This window comes from Kryptolebias marmoratus, linkage group LG7, assembly GCF_001649575.2.
Source record: "Kryptolebias marmoratus isolate JLee-2015 linkage group LG7, ASM164957v2, whole genome shotgun sequence".
Lineage (NCBI taxonomy): Eukaryota > Metazoa > Chordata > Actinopteri > Cyprinodontiformes > Rivulidae > Kryptolebias > Kryptolebias marmoratus.
In genome coordinates, this window is record NC_051436.1 from 15941292 (window position 1) to 15961915 (window position 20624).

General features: G+C 39.6%; 1 protein-coding gene across 1 annotated transcript in view; it reads left to right on the forward strand.

Annotated features, from left to right (window-relative positions):
• Positions 1-20624, forward strand: part of adam19a (ADAM metallopeptidase domain 19a) — a 227423-nt gene that overhangs the window by 93923 nt on the left and 112876 nt on the right. Inside the window, exon 3 of the mRNA XM_017427073.3 lies at positions 4015-4091. Within this exon, the coding sequence (XP_017282562.1) occupies positions 4015-4091 (77 nt within the window). The remainder of the gene's footprint in view (positions 1-4014; positions 4092-20624) is intronic.

Below are 20624 nucleotides of genomic sequence, written 5' to 3' on the forward strand. Positions count from 1 at the left end.
GTAACCCTTCCAAGGACTCCAAAAAGGGTGGGTATTCTGAACTGCTGTTGGGCGCATAAGCGCAAACAACAGTCAGGACCCGTCCCCCCACACGTAGGCGGAGGGAGGCTACCCTCTCGTTCACCGGGGTAAACCCCAACGTACAGGCACCAAGATGTTAGATGATAGTTATTGTCAAAGTTTTAAAATCAGATTTTGCTCGATTAGTTAGTGCTTAGAGCAGGGGCATCAAACTCCAGGCCTTGAGGCTCTGTTGTCCTGGGAGTTTTAGGTTTTTCTGCTCCAACACACCTGATTCAAATGGTTTAATCACCTCCTCACCAAATCATCAAGTTCTCCAGGAGCACGGCAACAAGTCATGCATTTAAACCAGGTGTTTTAAAGCAAGAACACATCTAAAACATGCAGGAGAGCGGCCCCCAAGGGATGGAGTTTAACACCTGTGGCTTAGAGTATGTGATGAGGACAACTCTCAGCTACTACAACACCAGTTGTTAGCTCAGTATCTGTAGAATAGAGTTATAGCTATTTTTGTGTTTTTCTGAGACTGGCAGCCATTTAAATTGGTTTGACTCCAAAAGTTAACCAGTTGTACATCCAGTGATTAATTTTTGAAAGTTTTATTAAAATCTGCCAGGTGGCTCATGAGATATTACGCTAACGCCAATGTCATTATTGAATTGGATGGAGGGCAGTGAACAACAAAGTGTTTTTATGGTGAAAATGAAAAAAAAAATACTTGTTAAAACTGAGAATTATTCCTTGTGAATTCTGTGCATGAGAGTATCTTTACCCATATATTGTCATAGTTACACATCTAAATTACAGAATCTTTTATGTTGACTTTAAGGTTTTTTTTTTGTGTATACCAGAAGTTAAAAGAAACATATGCTTCCCCCTTTTTCTTGCAAGTAACTTTCCAAACTTCTTTGTTTTTTTGCAGAACTGTTTTAACTCAGGCATAACATTCATCAGTCAATCTAACAGGCACAGTGTCATGGTCTCATTTGCCGCCTTCTTATTGCATGAAAACGGTTGTTTATTTGCCCAAAGGCTTTATTTACTGCAGCGCAGCGAACAGCTCAATGAATGAGAAATGAGCTTGTTCGTCAAGCTTTAGGCAGTTTGGGTTGGTGCTTTCCTCTTGTACACCTCTGAATTAGAAATTGTACAATAAACTGATGCCAGAATTTTGACATTTTGTCACTCTCTGCATTTGAAACATGGTACGCTCTAATAATAGTCACTAATTAGAATAATTGAACTGCTTTTTTGTAGTTGCTTCTTAAAATGAAGCTGTCTATGGATGTTATTTTTTTATTCTTTATTATTGTTACTATTACATATTATCTTTCTTATTTATTCTTTCTTATTATTTATTACATGATTGACCTGCCTGCCATACCTCTGACATGCCTCTGCTTCTTCACAGTATTCTGAACAACCATACATTGTTGAGCCATGGTTCTGAAACTGTGGGAGGAGGTTCCACTGCTGGTACTTAGGATCCTTCTACTGCTACTCGGGAGATGTTTCGACATCAACCAAAAAGTTAACAGTGATAAAAAGAAAACAAAACAAGCTACAGAGAAAACCAACAAGAATGATCAGTTCAAGCAAAATAAAATCCTGACTTAACTTTGAAATTATTCAAAAAGCAGTGGAGAATATTTTGAAATCCCCTGTGGAAAGTGAAGTGGATGGTAGTGAACATTACATCAGAAAACTCTCTGTAGGACTTGAATAAAGGCACTAAACAGTGAAGAAATTGAAGTTGGATTCAATGAATGTGGTGCTGTTCTCTGTAACAAATGTGTGGAACCATCTTAAATCACATCTTTAAGCCAGGGTTAGTGATTTGGCCAGTTTGCGTATTTATATCAGATATGAATATAAGTTTGTAAGCATGTGCTGTTGTGTTTTGTTTGATCATAATGGTGGTATTAATGTCTGAACTGGTGCTCCTTATAAAAAGTAGGAAACCCCTGGTGTTGAGTGTTTAGATAGCGTCATTCTCTGCTTATTTTCAGTTGCAGCTTCAACTGTTCGCAAGATTCAGTCAAATAAAACATTGCATTCGCTCATGACAGGGAGAGGAGGCGAAAATACTCGAGAGCCCTGAACTGCTTCCACGGTACTCCAACTGAAAGGCATGAAATTCTGAAAGCGAATTTGGGTGTTGGCACAGAACAACATGCCATTGTTTGTAAGACTACAGGAATGTTTAGGCTGAGCCTTGAATTGTCCGGAAGTATAATCCTAATCATTCTGTTCACACTCAGATTTTTCATCCACTGCCTGCATGCAAAATAGTTGTGTAATTAAAATCCCTTTGCCTCAAAATGTATGTAGCATATTCACGCTTCCCAGATGATGGACCATTTCTATTTCTGCCACTCTGTAGCTAAAGTATTAAAAGAAGAAAAGCTGTTTTTTTAAATAAATGTTATCCCATAATTCTTATTATTGGGAGGCCGACACACAAGCACTGAAACACCCGTTGGGTTTCGGCTGTCGTTCTTCTGGTTCCATCCCAATTTTCAGTTCACTGCTCCTCCCATAGCTTTGATGAACAACATGCAGAAAAGTACATCAAAACATGCGACTTCATCAGGAATAGTATGCTATGACTTTTGGTAGCAGTATATTGTAGTCTAGACAGAATTTGCAAAAAATCTTCCTATTGATAAAAATGGAATTTTGGCAGAACAAGTAAGAAAACCCAGCCCTCTTTAGAGCTCTGCAGCTCAGACGAACTTCACAGTGGAAACATCATTTAAAGCTTAAACCACTCACAGAAAGTTGGACTTTACATGTCTGAATGGGTTGTTATTCAATTGCAATTGAGGTTCAATTTTATGAGCTTTGAAAATTTTGCTGTAGTAAGTTCAACTTGGAATGTAATGATGTCACACTCGAACGTTTGAGCTGTCTAATCATTCCAAAGTCTTTTGTCTTGTCTTTTTTGACAAATGCTTTCTTTCTCTTTCACACCCTATACCTGTGATACGATTTATACATCAAAACGTTGGCATTTTTGTCTTCTTTCACCCAGTGTGTCTCTCACTGCTGCAGGACTTATGGTTTTCTCTCAAATATTCCCAGAGTACAGAGAGTGTACACCCAAAGTTTCTTTGACTTTCATTGTATTTGAAATCTATTTTTATTAAAAACTAGAATTTTAGGGTGTTTTTAACATGTTATATCTCATTCATGAAGACACATAAAAACATGACATGATGCTCTTGCCACTTATTGTTCAGGATTTGTGTGTGGTTACCATGGTGACCCTAATGAGCCACTGGCAGCAGCTTTAACGTTTCTTTTGATCTGTTCTCTTTAAATTTCTTAGTTTATTCATCAAAACGTCAACATTTTGTCAGGTTAGATTATTACAAAAGGAAGTCCAAAATTTCTTTTGGACTTAGGAAAAAAAAAGTTTATGGATGTTGGAATTTGCTGCCCAATTTCCACCTCTGGAATACTGGTTTGATATTATGTTGCACATTCAGAGTTTTCTTTACAGTAATGTTTGAGAGAAAGAAAAAAATTTCATTTGACCTCCATTACTCACTACTTACATACTTACATTGTATGTTTTACAATATTACATTACCAGAATATCTTCAGTTATGACTGTGGGCCTGATGACATTGTCAGGAAAACTCAATATATTATTCAATATACTATCATTGTACCACATATTTTTTTCTACCTGAAGTTAGTAAATATACCCACGAGGAAAGGAGTGGAATGGGGGCATTTCATGTACTTTTTAAGGTCACGCATCTTTAATTATAACAATTCAGATGGAACACAAACAGATATACATTACTTTTAAGACTTTTGTTTTTATTTATCTTTTCTCTTGTCTTTACATGATCTGTGACTGTGCAGCAACCCACCAGCACCTTCTTTAGCCATCTTAGAGCAGCTTGAACATCTTAGCGAACGCGTTCCTGTTGAGTTCTTCCATTGTAATGCTCAACCCATTCTCTCTTCTTGTCACAACAGGACGAGTACCCAGCCAGAGGGGAAATAGAGCTCTCATCCAATGACCTCCAACTGGTGCTACAAGTACAACGCAATCAGTAAGGATTCTGCCTAATGCCATCTTCACCGCTTTAACATTCTTACTCACCTCCTCTGTCGTCCGTTTAATAACAGTGAGAAATAACTGGGAGGGGAGAACAGAAAAAAGGGGATAAAAAGGGAAGAAAACACCAATCAGACTCCCTGACTTATCATGCTAGATTGAAGTTTTTCTGCCGTCTGCAGTATCACAAAAACTCCACTTACTGCTAAGCAAAGCTTTATGAATCACTGATGTTCCATCAAACACCCTGTTTGATAATGATGGACAGTCTCATGGTTTCTATCAGCGTCATCTAAAGATTTTCATATTTCCCCCGAGGTAGATAAAAATCACATTATTCTGTGTCCTAGCTTATGGATTTACTCGCTTCTTTGTGATAGGAAGAGGGAACGTGTAATCGACGCAGCTCAGGCACAAAGTGAAGCAGGGCTAATCAGGAAAGCAGGGTGAGCTCTATGAAGATCATGCAGAACAAGGCTCAAGGCCAGCAGAGGTTACGATGGTCCTGTGATAACATCAAGGGGCGCCTCCGTCTGGCGCGTGCTCCTCTGCCGCAAACGTGCCGAGACTCCCGAAGCGGGCCGCTTTACATGCTCATAAAGCCTGGAGGTGGAGAGAACAAACTTCTTTTTATCCTTCATCAGAGCAGGGATCCGAAATCATGACTGGAGAATGCACAGGAGGATTTTGTTTTAAGTGTTCTGTTGTAATTAGTTGTCGAGATGCACTTGTTAAATTGAGAGTGCAAACTGGGGTTTAGGGGTGTGTTTCAACCTCGCATGTTCACTGTTAGTAAAACAAACATACATGAATGGTTCGCACGAAACAACTCCTACCAAACAAGATTCACCTTTTTACAAGTCTGGAAATGGAAGGGGGCCCAAGCGCTAATTGTGGTTTTATCTGCCGTAAAAGATTCACTAAGCTTCCGCCCAGCTGAGTCCAAACAAACAACATGTTATTGTTGCGTTTTCAGCTGCTCTCTTCTTCAGGGCTCGCCACAGCGAGCGAACTCGCGCAAAAGATTTGGCAATTGTTTCATGACAGAAGTTTTTCCTGATGCAACCTGGACTCAAACTTGAGACCGCTGCACTGACCGCGAGCTGACTGTAAAAATTGAAGCGTGCCTTGGGGCAGCGATTCACAGAGTCCAGACTCTGATCTGTACCCGGATCAAGCAACATGTTTTTATGTCTTGTATTGATGCCGCGAGGAGTGGTCATAGAGAGAGAGAATGCCCAGGTAAAATGAGAGAGGGAGCCAGCCTGTGTTTTTATAGGTTGTATCTCACTGCGCTGTGACTTTTGGAGACTAGTTTGTGACTCAAACTTGCTAGAAAATCTACAAATTTTCCATTGCAGTGTCACTGAATTATGAGTGTTTGAATCCAGTGAGGTGTTCAGCTGATTTTTTTTTTTAATCACTGCTTTTTTTTGTGCGAACAGCTTGTAAAACTGTATTCTAGCTGATGCACACTCTTTAGTTACCCAGTTCCACCCGCGTCAAACCCACCTCAGCTCGCTTTGTATGAGCCATGGCAGCAGCTGAAGCAGGTTGCAGCTTCATCCTCTGTCAGAGTCATTATTAGAAACTACAGGCTGCTTTATACTCCATAAGAAGTAACAAAATTGGCACTTATTGACATAGTTGTGTAAAGAAAATCATGTCATTTTGATCTCCTAGTATCTTTGTCCACCCCTTCTGGACAGAAGCTCCTGGTAGAACCTTTCTCAATGGGGTTTGCACCAAGCGTTGTGTGATTGGTCAGAAGTTGTTGTGGGTGTGTTTATGAGCTTTAATGGAGTTAATTTGCTTCTACTGCTTCACTGAAAAGCAGCTGACCGAGGCTGTTAGAAGATACAGCCATCTTTACGACTATTTCAGCAAAACTTAGAAACCTATGACCTTAAATTGACAGTTAGCTGATAAAGAACATGTGGAAGGAGATATCACAGTTATTGAACATGGAGGAGAGACATGCGGCTCATTGTGGCTGTGGTGGCCAGAAGGAAGTATGACTCAGCCGGGCAGCGTAGGGACACGTTTTCTTCATTCGCTCATTACTGTGCACTGTCTGTTGGAAACGGTGGCGGTCTCTTTGTGACAAATTTGCAAATGCCAAACTGCAAGTACTGTCTCAGTCTGTTTATTAAAAATGTTTAGTAAGGGAAGCAAAAATCTGTATAGGGATGGAAAAGTGGAGAAGCTGGTGGGAAAAAACCCTTTCCATGGGAAGAGGGAGGGATTTTCTGGAAGTTCTGCATCAAGTGTCTCGTGAACTATGAAAGTTGTGTGCGAAAAAGAATGTCTCGTGGAGTATATAGCACCAGTACGGCAGCATAAAGGACTTATGCCACACCACAAAGGAGTCATCTAAATGTGCAAAGAAAAGAAAAGTAGACTTCGGAAACCAAGTCTTTAAATGGAGTCTTTAGATGGAGAAATTTGCATTTATTTTGTCCACATTACTTATTGTATCCTTGTGAGAGCATTTTCAGCAATAAATGTGGCAAAAAGCTCATATAAATGTAAATCCTAAAACTCATACGGACATTTATGCTGTCTTATAACAGATTTTTTGCTGAGGTTTAAGTTCACGAAGGCCCATTTTTCACTCCAGGATCCTCTGTATTTTAACTGCCTCATGGCATCTGGAAGTTTCACCATCAACCAGTTTGGTGCTGCAGAGTTTTGTTGCCTTTAGGTTCAGTTTATTTAACACGTTTAGTCTTCTGTGGAAAGAAATGTTGAGGCATGAAAAGTAATTCAATTATTCAAGTTTACATAAGAAATTCTTGTAATACTAGAGTCAAACATTAGAGCAGCTTAGGGTCACAATCAAAGAATGGCGAACAAAACATCATTTCTTCTGGTTGTAAGTTGTAAGCAAATTCAATAAAAAAGGATTTGTTTATCGCTAGTTGTTCTGAACCTTTGACCTGATCTAGAAGTCAGATTTGGATTTTTGACTATAACGTTTGAGAACCCATCCTCTGGGCTGAACAGTAGCTGATCTGAAGAGGCAGTTTTTTTTCTTACTTTTCCATCACTGTTAGCTTGTTGTTTAACTTGTAAAAAGTTGACATTAAAACAGTTCCTGAATACTACTAGAAGCATACTGAGTCCAACCAGTGTTACTTGTAACACAGTTTGAGAACTCTGGCTTTAAAATATTAAAAGACAGCTTGACTCCTTGGAATCAAAATATAAAGAAATTATTATTATTCCTCAGTGCTTTATATATAAAGCCACTGACTGACTTTAAAGTTGTTTAAAGGCTTCTAAAAAAAAGACTAGTACAGCTGTATTAAAATCTAGGTGTAAGATGTAGACTGTATTAAAGAGATTAATTTGTACTGTAAGCTACTTAATTTATACTTACCATATTACCTGAATGTAAAAGTTATACTGTTTATTGGAGCCCAAGGTTATCAGCAACTGTTTCCTTGCAGCTTTTTGTTTTCATGTGTGCAACAAAGAAAGTCCTTAACTTTATAAACTGCGTGTTAAAAACACGTTATGCAGCCTTTTGAAATCCAGCCACTGCATTTATCTTAACATACAGCTTTGCAGTTTGTAAGGTTTGTCAACAACATTTATGTCAGAAAAGCCCTTCAATTCTTATTTTTAAAGAACAAGAGAAAATTCCAGCAAAGACTCGACACAGGACCCGTCATCCATCAGGTGATCTTTTACCGAATGTCAAGTTTACAACAAATAGCTCTTTGGAAATCACCACGTGGGGCTAAAATAAACATAAATCTTATGTCTGTCAGTGTGTTACTTTTGGTCTTTTTTTGTAGATTTAACTAAACAAGTTGGAATGTTTTGTGTCTTTATGACAGGCTGCAAAGTGTCTGAACAGCTAATTGGTTTTTTGTTAAGTTGTCTGTGAAAATGGTTTGATACAAGGACTGAAAAAAGTAGAAAAGGCACCAGTGTTCATAAAATCCCTGTGAACTATTGTTGAAGACAAGATTAAAAGATTACAAAACAGTTTGCCTCCTTGGAAACAAAATCAAAAGAAAAACAACTCAAGATTTTTGCACAGTATTATATACATAAAGCCACTGAATAAATGAACTGACCACAAACAGATCTGCAGGTGTGAATGCTGCTTCAAATTAAAAGCCAAGCGTTCCTTGAAGGAATGCATATCGCCCGCCGCCTTTCATGTCAGTTTCAAACCGAGATCATCTTATGATTAAATTATGAAACCTTGAAAACAACATTATGCACAGTCTCGTGTGATTTTGTGAGGTGTCACGCTCAGAGTATGTGTTGTTGATGACTCTTAGCTACTACCACATCCGATTTTAGCTCACAGCCACTTATAGCGGTTTCAGCCATCCTAAATCGGGTCGACTCTAAAGATTAATCAGCTGTAAATTTACACAAAATGGTTACTTTCTGAGAGCGTAATTAAAATCTGCCCAGTGGTTTATGAGATATTTTGCTAACAGACAAATTGGGTTAACTCCAAAGAGTTAATGCTAAGGTTTTTGGCTAAGATCTTATGCAAAGAGCAGCATTTGGATTATGTGTTGTGAATGACTCTCAGCTACTACCACACCAAATCAAATCAGTAGTCAGTAGTTTTAAAAACTTAGGAATTTTGTGGAGGTTTTTTTGTGTGTGGTAGCCTTCTTGAATCAGGTGGACTTCAAAGTTTATCCGCTGCAGATATGCATGCAGTGACTACTTTCTGAAAAGTTCATTAAAATATGTTCAATTAATATTTTTCTGACAGACAGACACACACTTACAGGCAAAAACATTATCCCCCACCTTCTCCTGTCTGTAGTGGGCGATAATAATGACTCTGAGAAGATGTCTGTTTAATTTTTAGGAAACATGTTCTGTAGTCAGTGTACCAAAAGTTCCAATCTTGGCCTGCAGACACGGTGTCCATTCTTGGCCTCGTTCCCCTCCAGTCCCAGTGGAAGAGGCCCAGTCGATTAACGAGAAAAAAAACTGTTTCCAGTAACATTTCCTGTAATTCCCCCTTCTGAGGGCCTGCTTCCCCAGAATGTGTCCCTCTTTCTCTGACCTACATTCACTAAAAAGCCCAAACCCGTCCAGGCCCATCATGAACTTTGCTGAGATTCAACCCTCGGACTAAAATAAAGAATAAAGGCTAACTCACATTGTTTTCTTTGCTCCGACTGAGCATATTATCAGCAGTTATCTTCTTTCATTTCCGTCTTTTTTTTTTCATACCGCTCATCGCTGCCCGTGTGGTTCATCTATGTCATCATTGTCTCTGGGCTTCATGTTTTTCTGTCGGTCAGTCTAACTGTCTGTGTCAGTTCATCCATTTGTCTCCTCTTACCCTGTCGTCAATCTGTTTCCAAGCAACTGAACTCCTATGCATCCATTAGCTGTACCGCCTTTGAGTGAAACACTGAAATGTACCTTAATGCAGCGCTCTCTGAAGCATCGCAAGCTCACTCATCCCTTCTGGTGTCACGCACTTACACTTCCTGCAACAAACTGTCCCTTTCAGTTACTACAAAACAGTTCCCATCCGAATGGAACAGCTTTGCGTAAACCTGACCAACACACTCAGATTTCAGCAGAATGGTGCTGGGGAATACGTTCCTTTTGGAAAATCCAACAATCTACTCTGGACATATATCGTTTGCCACCAAAAGCCAAAAGACGGGGAGCTGTAAAGTTTTTGCCCGACCATTCACACAACAGTTGTCAGACAAAGCATGAGAAAAAGGTTCTGCCCAGATGTGTGAAGAACAAGCTGCGAGAACTCCCAATCCAAGGCTGCATAAAAAAAAAATCATGTCATTCTTTTCTCCAACTAAAAGATAAGCCCCTCCATGTACAGAGATCTCTGTCCAGAGGAGTCCAGTCCTAGGAACAGCTAAGATACTGAACAGAACCCTCAGGCTCCCGGGCCTCTGGTAGAGGACCCGAGTGAAAGGGGAACCACCCATGTGGAACAAAAAGGGCGAGATGGGTGTTTATATATATATATATTTATGTATGTATATATATTGAAACACAAGACGCTCCAGAATCCAAAGTCACAAACAAAATATTCTGGAGCAAAACTATTAGCAACATAAACCTTTAAAATGGGTGAAGCGGAGCTGCACATTGTTCCAAACATCGGCATCGGCATCAACATGTGGGGACTTAGAACCAAACTACATTTATAGCAGCTCTGTGTCTCACTGAACCATTTCATAACAATTATAACATTACTGTTGTCAGCTATTTCTTTGACTATAGGATAATGGAAAAATGAATCAATACTCAACTCAATTTAACTTTCTGTTCAACTGATAAAATGGCAAAACTGATATTTTATTAAAAAAAAAAAGAAACTTATGATCAGACTCCAAAAGCTGAAATGTTTCATCTTGAGTGTGTCTGATCTTTTCTGATCATTTAAAATGGATTCTGTTTCCCTGAAAGGGTTGTCAGGTTTGGGGTGATGGGGTTCTTAATGACTAACTTGTTTTGATTTTGTCTGTTTTTCTTTTGTTCTGAACACAGAGGACATAAATTAACTCAACAATATTCTGAGAAACTATAATAATAAAACAATGAAACGCAGCTCAAATTAACTCTAACTTTTGGTGCTAATGAACTGGAGAACAGCTTACTATTTTTAGGCTTATAGAGGCACAAAAATGCGAATAAACAAAGGTTTTGATTTATAAATATTCATTGCTACTTGTGTATTGTGAAAAGGATTTGAACTTATTTTTCCTGTGGTGGATGTTGCTCAGGGGAAACCTGCTCCTCAAAGCAAGACCCGACTCTCCATTCAGAAATGTTCAGAAGGAAAACATAAAATGATAATTATCTGAACTGTAACTTCAGGCAAAAATTAGAAAGGTTAACATTCACTCTGAAACATGGCACATAATCTGATACATAACCTCTAACGTACAACTAAACTGACATTAATTAGAATATTTCCTCCCTGCTGACTTTGCGTCTGTTTAACTTGCAGCTAATATTGACGTCTTTAGACAGGAAGTGGAGACGGGAGGTTCAGCCGATGGTAGAGTTGACAGCAGGGGGAGGTTCATGGAACAGCAGCATTACTAGTTGTTACAATCCCCATTTTGGGGGGGAAGGGGTGGGGTCTGATATAACAATATCAGATTCTTCTGTGTTTAAATATGAGAAATAAAGTTTAAAATGTATAATTACAGATAATAGTGTCATGGTGTGGGGTGAAGGAGGCCAACCCAGAGCGCAGACTCATGATGAAAATATAAACTAATTTATTAAAATAAAAGAAAACCAAAAACAAAAGCTGACGTGGCACCAAGAAGAAAACTAAATACCAAACAAACTAAATACAAAAACTGAACGGACATGGGCAAGAGACGAGTAGAACCAGACATCAGGGAAAATAGACCAAGAGGCAATAGACAAATGAACCAGCCAGTAAGTGGAGGAGATGATCAGGTTGTAAAGACAGGAGGCAATTAGGGGAAGTGGGCACAAGTGAGATGATTGCAAAGCTTGAGGCAGGTGTAGATGGGTGTGGCAGGCAGACAACAGAGATTGAGGAGAAGTGAATGATGGATGAGGCACAGGGAACAAAGACACAAGGAACAAGAACCAGACTAACAAGATAACTGAATAAAATAAACAATAAACTCAAACCGAAACATGAAGACAACAAACTGAATACAAAAACCCAAATCGTAACAAATATAGTATATAAATTAATGTTCCCTTTCTTGATTCTTCAACAATGCTAAAGCAAATGTAGCAGAAAAAGATCTAAAATCTATATGAAGTAAACATTTAAGGCCAGTTAGGAAAATGCTTCTCTGCAGCCGTGTCTCTTGGCGCATACTCTGCCTGAAATCGTCCATTATCTCCACAGATCTGGACTGAGACGACTCCCACCAGTAGTAGTTTCATGTGACACACAGGAGAAGTTCCACTTCTTTATCAGTCCGCAAAAACGATTTGGTTTTTGCTCTTGTATTCGCCATCCGTCTTTTTCTTCTCATGTTCACAGTTTGGAGCGTCTGCTCCCTGTCTTCTGTCCCTGTTTCTGGTGTATTTTTGTGTCAGCGCCACATACAGGCCTGGTTTAGTTACTGCAGCGTTTGGGTCAGTTTCTGTGTTTCTGTGTGGAGGAAAACCTTTTTAGATATAGTGCCATGGTTTTGGAAGGACAGCGTTCCTGCTTGGACGGGCCTAGCACAGCCAGTCCCACAGTCAACAATGGGACCAACACTGAAGGAAAGTGGTTGGATGGCTCTAACATGATGATGAATGGACAACTATCACCACCAAATTGTATGTCTGTATCCAGCATTTTGTCTCATTTTGCTTATATAGTTTCCAAAATCTTATGTGAATAAAAAAACAACTTGGTTCTCCAGTAGGGCAAGATGTTTTGCTTTGTTTAGTTTTTTTTCTAACGTCAGGATATTGACTGAAGTGTGATTATGGATGCATTTAGATGCATCGATAATTGATTTGTAACCACATCGCAACCCTCTGAGTCAAATTGTGAGGTGACTAAAAATCCAGTCATGGTAAATATAACAAAACACAAAGCCAAACTAAACCTTAGACAAAAATGTAAAATCGTCTTGGACCAATGATGAATCTTGGGAGGAAATATCCAATAAATAGAGGGACTCTGTGTCATCATGTGGAGCCGCTTCCTGTCTGACCGGGTTATTCCTCTAATCTGAGCACTTGTGACCGGGGCAGGTTGTGAGGTAACCACTTGATTTTAACACAGCACTGTCATTCTACAAAGAGGGTTTGAAAAGATGACTTAAATCGTGATGTGCTGTGTTGAAACAGTCAGCTGTTTCTTTTCCACTGGGACTGCGTGTGCTTGAAAAAAAGAAATCTGGCAGTAGTTTGTTTACTCAGACCTTTTTAACAGGGAAAAATCATAGCAACATGATTCAAAGGAGCCTTTCTTTATGTATTAATAACATAATAAAAAAAAGATGATTTACGGTTTAGTTTCTGGCAATAAATGCCAAACAAGTCCTTTGTCCTATCAGTCATTTATTTTTATTGAAAGCAATTCTGTGAAGAAAGCTATTTGTTCATCCACTGAAGACATCATCTTAAATTGAAAGAATCTTGAATAGAGTAAATGAAAAATGCCTTCTGGGAAAGAAAAAAACACAAGAACAACAAACTGTAACACAAAATAAAAAAAAACAAAAAAATAAGAAAAAACAATTTGCTCAGAAATTGAACTGGCACAGTGTCAGCTCCATCTCTCTCAGGGAGAAACATTATGAGTAATACCTGTGTGTGTGTGTGTGTGTGTGTGTGTGTGTGTGTGTGTGTGTGTGTGTGTGTGTGTGTGCTAAGCTTGTCCAAAGAAATAATATTAAATAAAAAAAATGTCCTGGCATTCCTTATATGAGTGCATATTACCTGCCACCTTTGTTGCCAGACTTTTACACTAAGATCATTTTATACTGACAAATGACAATGTTGTAGTTGTTTTGGTCAAACCTGGAAAACTGCACGATGTCACGCTCAGAGTCTGTGTCGATAATGACTCTCACTTACTACCACGTCAAATTTAAACTCAATATCTGTAAAACTAACCATAGTGTCGGCCAATGTTGATTAGCTGTGCCAACCAGTTTCAGTATCATACGTGCAGTGGTTCATGAAAAAAATTGCTAACAGACGAACAGGGTTGACTCCAACAATTAATGCTAAACTGTGGCTCAGTGTCTATAAAATTAACTGAGTGGGAGCCGTTTATGTGTTTCCTAAGGTCAGCTGGTTGTATCTGCCAGCGTGAATTAGATTGACTCCAAATGTTAAACAGTGGTAGATGTACATCCAATAATTACTTTCTGCAAGTTTCAATAAATTCTGTCCACTGGTTCATGAAATATTTTGCTAACAGACAGAAAAAACGAGCGTACGCACACTCCTTTGGTGGCATTTGATAAGTGTACATTATTAAAGACTCGCCAGTGAGCTGAATAATCATTGAAATATAAATATTAATAGCATCAAAACTGTTTGCCTGTATCATTCAATTAGTTTGCCATGGCGGCTGACTGTGTGCAGCTTTATCTTTTAGCCTCTGTATATCCCACACATGCACACACACACCACACACACACACACCGCACACACAGCTCAGGATGCTGGCACCGTTCTTAAAGACAGTGTTTAATTTTAATTGCAGATTTTCTGTTGAATGTTCCTGGATGAATTGTAAGCTCTCTTTATGGAAATGAAAGTCTTGATTGCGCCGCCACCGTGGGATGTCGCAGAACGAGACGGGCGATACCCACCGACTCCTGCTCACGGCGGTGAGTCACATCCTCACAAATATGTCCAGTTCAGCTTAATGTAATGCAGCACTCAGACCTGACGAGGTGTTAATTAGGATACAAGTCCCCACAGAGTCTGATTTCGCACATAACTATAGATGAAGTGGCACTTCATAGGCGCTCTCTTGGCGATGCCTTTTATTGTCTCACACCCTTCATCGATTTCTTTTCAGGAGCTCGTTTGTTTGACTTTGGCCACAATCTCTGAGTGTTTCCATTTTAATAATAATTATAGCCTGAAGGCGACAGGGCGATAATGTTTTTGCTCGTGTCTTGTGACTTTATGTATGGGTTTTTTTTATCATGATATCTACTGAACTGCAAGACGGATTTTGAGGAACCTCTAAGAAAGCAGTCGCTGGATGCACATCTACTACTGATTGACTTTCAGAGTTCATCCAATTCAAAATAGCTGCCACTGCTTAGCGACCTTAGAAAACCCTAAAACGGCTATACTTCAGCCAGTTGTACAGATAGCTGAGAGTCATTCTTAACTTATTCTCCAAGAAATAACGAATCATCTATGAACTGTTTTTAAAAAACTGCCATTAGCTATTAGAGTCAACTCTGCCTGTGTTAGCTGAGAGTCATTCCCAAAACATATTTCAAATGCTACTCACTGCGCAAAAGATAGCTGCTTAAAACATTAGCTTGAATAGCTACTGCAATTCATGATGGCAGCCATAGCCAGCTGGCTTTAGAAAACACAGCTATGGCTGTAACTCAGCCAGTTTCATGGATATTAGGCTAAAATCTGGTGTGTTAGCAGTTGAGCACCATCTCCAACACATGCTCTAAATGCTACACACAGAACAACACCTTTGCTGAAACCTTTGGCGCTGACTGCTAGAGTCAACACTGTGTGTCTGTTAGCAGAATGTCTCATGAACCAGTGGACAGATTTTAGTGAAACTCTCAGAAAGTAATAAATGGATATAAATCTACAACTGATTAACTTTTGGAGTCAACATCATTCAAGATGGCTGCCACAGTTAATTGACCTATTGGCTATAACACAGTTGGTATTACAGATACTGAGCTAAAATTAAAGTGGCAGTAGCTGAGAGTCATCCTTAACACGTCTCGTGAGATTCCTTAATATTGTTTGAGTTTGTGCATGATGTCATTTTCAGAGTGTGACCAAAACAGTTACAACTCTGTCATTTCTCATCATCTCATCTTAGTGTAAAAAGCAGCTGGTGTTAGGCGTTCTGTCATTTAATGTTAGGCCTTCAATTAAAATCAATATTGAGCTTTGTTCCGTTAATCTGCTTTCTTTATTTTTGGGATTTTAGCTCGTACAGTGACTGGCAGCTGCAGGCTGTCATACCTGCAGCCTTTTTGTGCATTCCAGGAATAAAGTAAAGAAAACAAAAAACACACAAAAAACAAAACAAAAAAAACAACGTTTTGATTTGGTGCAACTTCAGCTCGCAGGATGAAGAGATGATGGGAGGCAGTGGAAGCAGAAAAAGGGACTGATGAATGAGTGAAAAACTCTACTGAGTGTGGGGGGAAAAAGCAGGCACTGTTTCAAGAAGCTGAATAAACCTCAAGTGAAAGCTTGTTTTTGAGGTCAGAGAGGGTAAGGATGTGGAAAAGAAGTGGATTTAAAGACCGTGTGAGGCAGAGAACAGGTGGTGGTGGTTCTGTAACCCTGCAGGCTCTGTAGGCTTTCCTGCCTGGCATGTGTTGAGGAAGTCCTGCAAGAGCAGCTGTGCAGAAATATTATGCACCATATTTATTTCACCATTCTGCACGGTTGTGTATTATGAGCACACTCTCCTTCGTCTGCGTCAGAGTGCAGCCATGTTAACCATTGGGCTCATATCCCCACAGACAGCGTAGGCTCATCTGTCAAAGCATGACCTTCTAAAACTGAATGTCAGAGACGCACTACGACCACGGCTCCATCCTGCAGAGCTTTGCTGCCATGTTTCGTTTCACCTCTACCCCTGCAAATCGTCTGAATGATGGCCAGAGCGAATCTCACCTTTTCCTCATGTCCTTCACAACTAAATCCGAATTCCACCACAACTACACAAAAAGGGTTTCTTAACAAACATAGGTATTTTTGTCTTTCTTCTTCCACCTTGTATGTCTCTCATTGCTATAAACTTTAAGTTTTTTATCAAGTACCCCCAAAGTGCAAAGCACACATATCCAAACTCTCATAAACTTCCATTGTGCCCAGACTTTTCTCTTTAAAACTGGAAGTGAAGACTCTTTTAACATCCTACATAAAGCACTGTAAACACATGACAGCTGACAGTTGTAAAGAACGGGTGCTTCTGATGCTTACACTTCAGGATTTTTTTTTTTTCAATCCAATATACTTTTTGCACAATAACTGTTTGAGGCACTCCCCAGTGAGCCACTTGGCAGTAGCTTTTTTTAACAACATTTGTTTAGATAATTACAAAACTACTCCTGCATAAATATTGTCGTTGGGGGTTTTTTTTGTCAGCAGAAGAAAGCTGATGTAGGAATTTGATGCAGTAGCTGGACTGGCACCCCTCAAAACTTCCTCAGCTGCGTTTACACTCACCATGTTCTGTCCCATCTGAGAGCAGTGCAGCTTCCAGATTAGCCTGGGAGACAAAATGGGATATAGTGGACCCGACTGAAGAGAAGCGGGCTGAACAGCAGACGCTGTCGACATGCCATGTCATTTAGGACACCATCACCAGACTGCGTGGAGCAGCTGGGGCGAGACAGGAAAGGACCAGAAAGCAATCTCTTGTAGAGCCCCGTAACTGTGTGTCTTTATGTTTGAATGAAACTCGGCCTGGTGTGTCAGCCTCTATAAAACAAGCACTTGGAGCACTTGTTCGGGAATTATCAACTGCAGCAGCTGTTTCACTAACCACCAATGGGTGAACTGTCAGTGCACCAGAAAGCAATTACCTACTGGTTAAAGGCTGTTGCATTGTTTTCTGTTTATTCTTATTGACAAACTGTCAGCTTGTGGGTGCTTTAACTGTGACAGACAGATTTTCAGTTAGAGAGACACTGTTGGTGTTAGACGTTGATGTTTCTCTAAATAATAGAACCCCAGTAATTATCCAATATGCTACTTGACATGTCTTGCAGGGTTCCTATGTGGTCTTAAAAGGTATGAGGTCTGAATTAAAATGGAAAAGAAATAAATGGAAACCTTTCCATTTTGGTAGCAATACATAGTACAGCTCAGTATGTACCTGATACCAGTGCCAACGCGGGCCAATCCCAACTGGGCCTTTTCTACTTTGCCGAACTCCACACACGCTCTATATGCACACAGGCATGCACATGCATTTATAAACAGGTTGTTGTTACAGATGCAGTTCATAAGCTATACAGCAACACTCACCATTGCATAATAAGTTAACTAACAACACAATCCCACAGACCTGCTAATACCTGGCTTTTTAAACACATCTTTGGTAGCTAAGATAAAGGCAGTCCAAGACGTTGCACATAAATTGCAACATTCACAACAAACCGTGTGTGCACAGGAACAACGTGAAAAACAGTGAAGCAGGATTAATCGCTAATATAAACTCTGGGCTCCATTTCAAATGTCAATTTTATTTCTATAGCATGTTGAAAAACAACAAGGTTGACCAAAGTGTTTTACAAGACCATTAAAATCTCCTAAAAGTGCTGTGTCAGTGCTAAGACAGGATTTTAAACCAGACTTGAACTCTTAACAAACACCATGAGTATCTAAAAAGGTCTGAAGTTGATTAAAAATAGCCTTTTTAAACTTCTGGGCATGAAATTTAGATATTAGCCCATAGTTAGAAAGAACATTATGATCAAGATTTTTCTGTTTGATAATCGGCTGCACAACAGCGTGTTTGAAAACAGCTGGTTCACGGCCGGATGACAAAAGGGTGTTTAATAAGAGTAAAACGCTAGGCCCAATGATGTGAAGAGTTGCTTTAAAAAGACGAGAGGGGAGGATGTCTTGTGGAGAATTAGAAGGTCTTAAATAAGAAGCTATTTCTTTTAAAACCGAAAAAGATAGGCTCTAACTGTGAGCCTGTGTGCACAGCAATCAGGAGGTACAGACTGATCTAAAACAGGCTGTGAATAAGGAGACATAAAGCAGAAATTCTTTCAACAAAATACTGAAAACCCTGTTTACAAGAAATTCTGCCCAGCTGCAGCTCACAAAAACTTTTGCTTGGTTAAAACCACTCCACAGTGCAGCATTTGGACAGTAAACATGAAGACAAGCTCATGTTAGACAAGCAAGCCTTAGATTATTTCAGTTTATTTTATAAAAGTGATAGATATAAAATAGTATAGCTTTTGTATTTATTTTATTTATATCAGGTTCAGTTTGGATATTCTCTGAATATCTTGAAGGCCCTGACAGTTTGCCACTGCCTGATATTTTTGGGTACATACCTGGTACTTTACAGCTGCATCCAAGCCTTCCATCACCAAGTGCAAAGCGTTGGATGCAGTGGAGTAAAGCACGCCGCCACTGGACTCTTGAGCAGTGGAGACGTGTCCTCTGGCGGGACGAATCACGCTTCTCTGTCTGGCAATCTGATGGACAAGTCTGGGTCTCGGTATTTGTCTGACTTCATTGTGCCAAGTGTAAAGTTTGGTGGAGGGAGGATTATGGTGTGGGGCTGTCTTTCAGGAATTGGGCTCGGCCACTTAGTTACAAGAAAGGAAACTCTTAATGCTTCCGCATTTTGGACTGTTTCCTGCTCCCAACTTTGTGGGAACAGTTTGGGGATGGCCCATTTCTGTTCCAACATGACTGAGCACCAGGGCACAAAGCAAGGTCCACAAAGACATGGCTGATGACTTTCATGTGGAAGAACTTGACAGGCCTGCACAGAGTCCTGACCTCAACCTGATAGAACATCTTCAAGATGAATTAGTGCAGAGACTGAGAGCCAGGCCTTCTGTCAAACATCAGTGTCTGATCCCACAAATGAGCTTCTGAAAGAATGGTCCAAAATTACCACTCCTTTCCTCCATAAACACTCCTAAAGCTTGTGGAAAGCCTTCCCAGAAGAGTTGAAGTTGTTATAGCTGTAGAGTGGGCCGACATCAGATTAAACTCTATGGAGTAAGAATGGGATGTCACTAAAGTTCATATGCATGTGAAGGGAGGCGAGGGAATACTTTTGGCAATACAGTGTATGTCAGAAGTCTATTCCAGGGCCTTTTTTGGTTTTTTATTTTTTATTTTTGATAAGGTTAGGATGGTTGCGGAACACATTCTTAGCATTAAACATAGTTCCTGTGAACCAAAACTTGTGAATGTTATTCTAGACATCAACTTTTGGATAAAAAAATACAACATTTAGTCTTTTTTTGACACATCATCCCTCAACCATGTTTGTTAGCATGATCTTTGACTTGAAAAATATTTAGGCCAGTTAAAGTCAAAACTTGCTCTCATTTGCAAACTGGTAAAAAAGGTAAAAAAGGTAAAAAAGATCTCATTTTAACGTTACCCAGGAACTATTACTGAAAACCTGTTTTTTATTCATCTATTTCAAGTTGTTTTATATTTGTATGGGAATGTCGAGGGCTGGATTGAAGGCTGGAGGGCTGCTCCTGGCTCTCTGGCCTCTGTGGGCTTTATAAGTGCAGACCTTTTGTCATATGTTGCACAATGTTTGCAACTTGACATCCACAAGTTTAGCCCAAAAGCATTTTTTTTAAAGTTTTTTCTGTTACTTAAAAAAAAGGAATAGTTTAACAAAATAACCTCATATTGTTCTGAAGAAGACTTGCACTGTTTGATTGAGACCATACATTTGTCACAAAAGCAGGCAAAAAATTGATTTGTTTTTTCAGACGTGTTGTTCTGTGCTGTGCCTCTTTTGTGTGTACTGAGCTCTGTAATTTAAAGTAAGTGTTTTCATTTTACATCAAAAATGGCCCCCAAATCGACATAAACCTGTAAATTTGAGTCTGGAATGTTGAAAGTGGAGATGTGTAGGAACTCTGGTCTTGAGTCTGAACTACTCACCAGAGTCCTGGACTTCACTCCAGGGAGTTAATCACTGTGGGGCACTGGAATTTTGTTGTGTTTTGTTGAACCTAAACCGAGAAAGCTAGCGTGAGCAAATGCACAAACTGCAACCCTGAGCCGTCATCATGCCTTTGTTTACAGCTGCAGCCATTAACCTTGATCCTGGGACCAAACCTCGAGAAGCTGACACAGACAGCTGAAGGGCCAT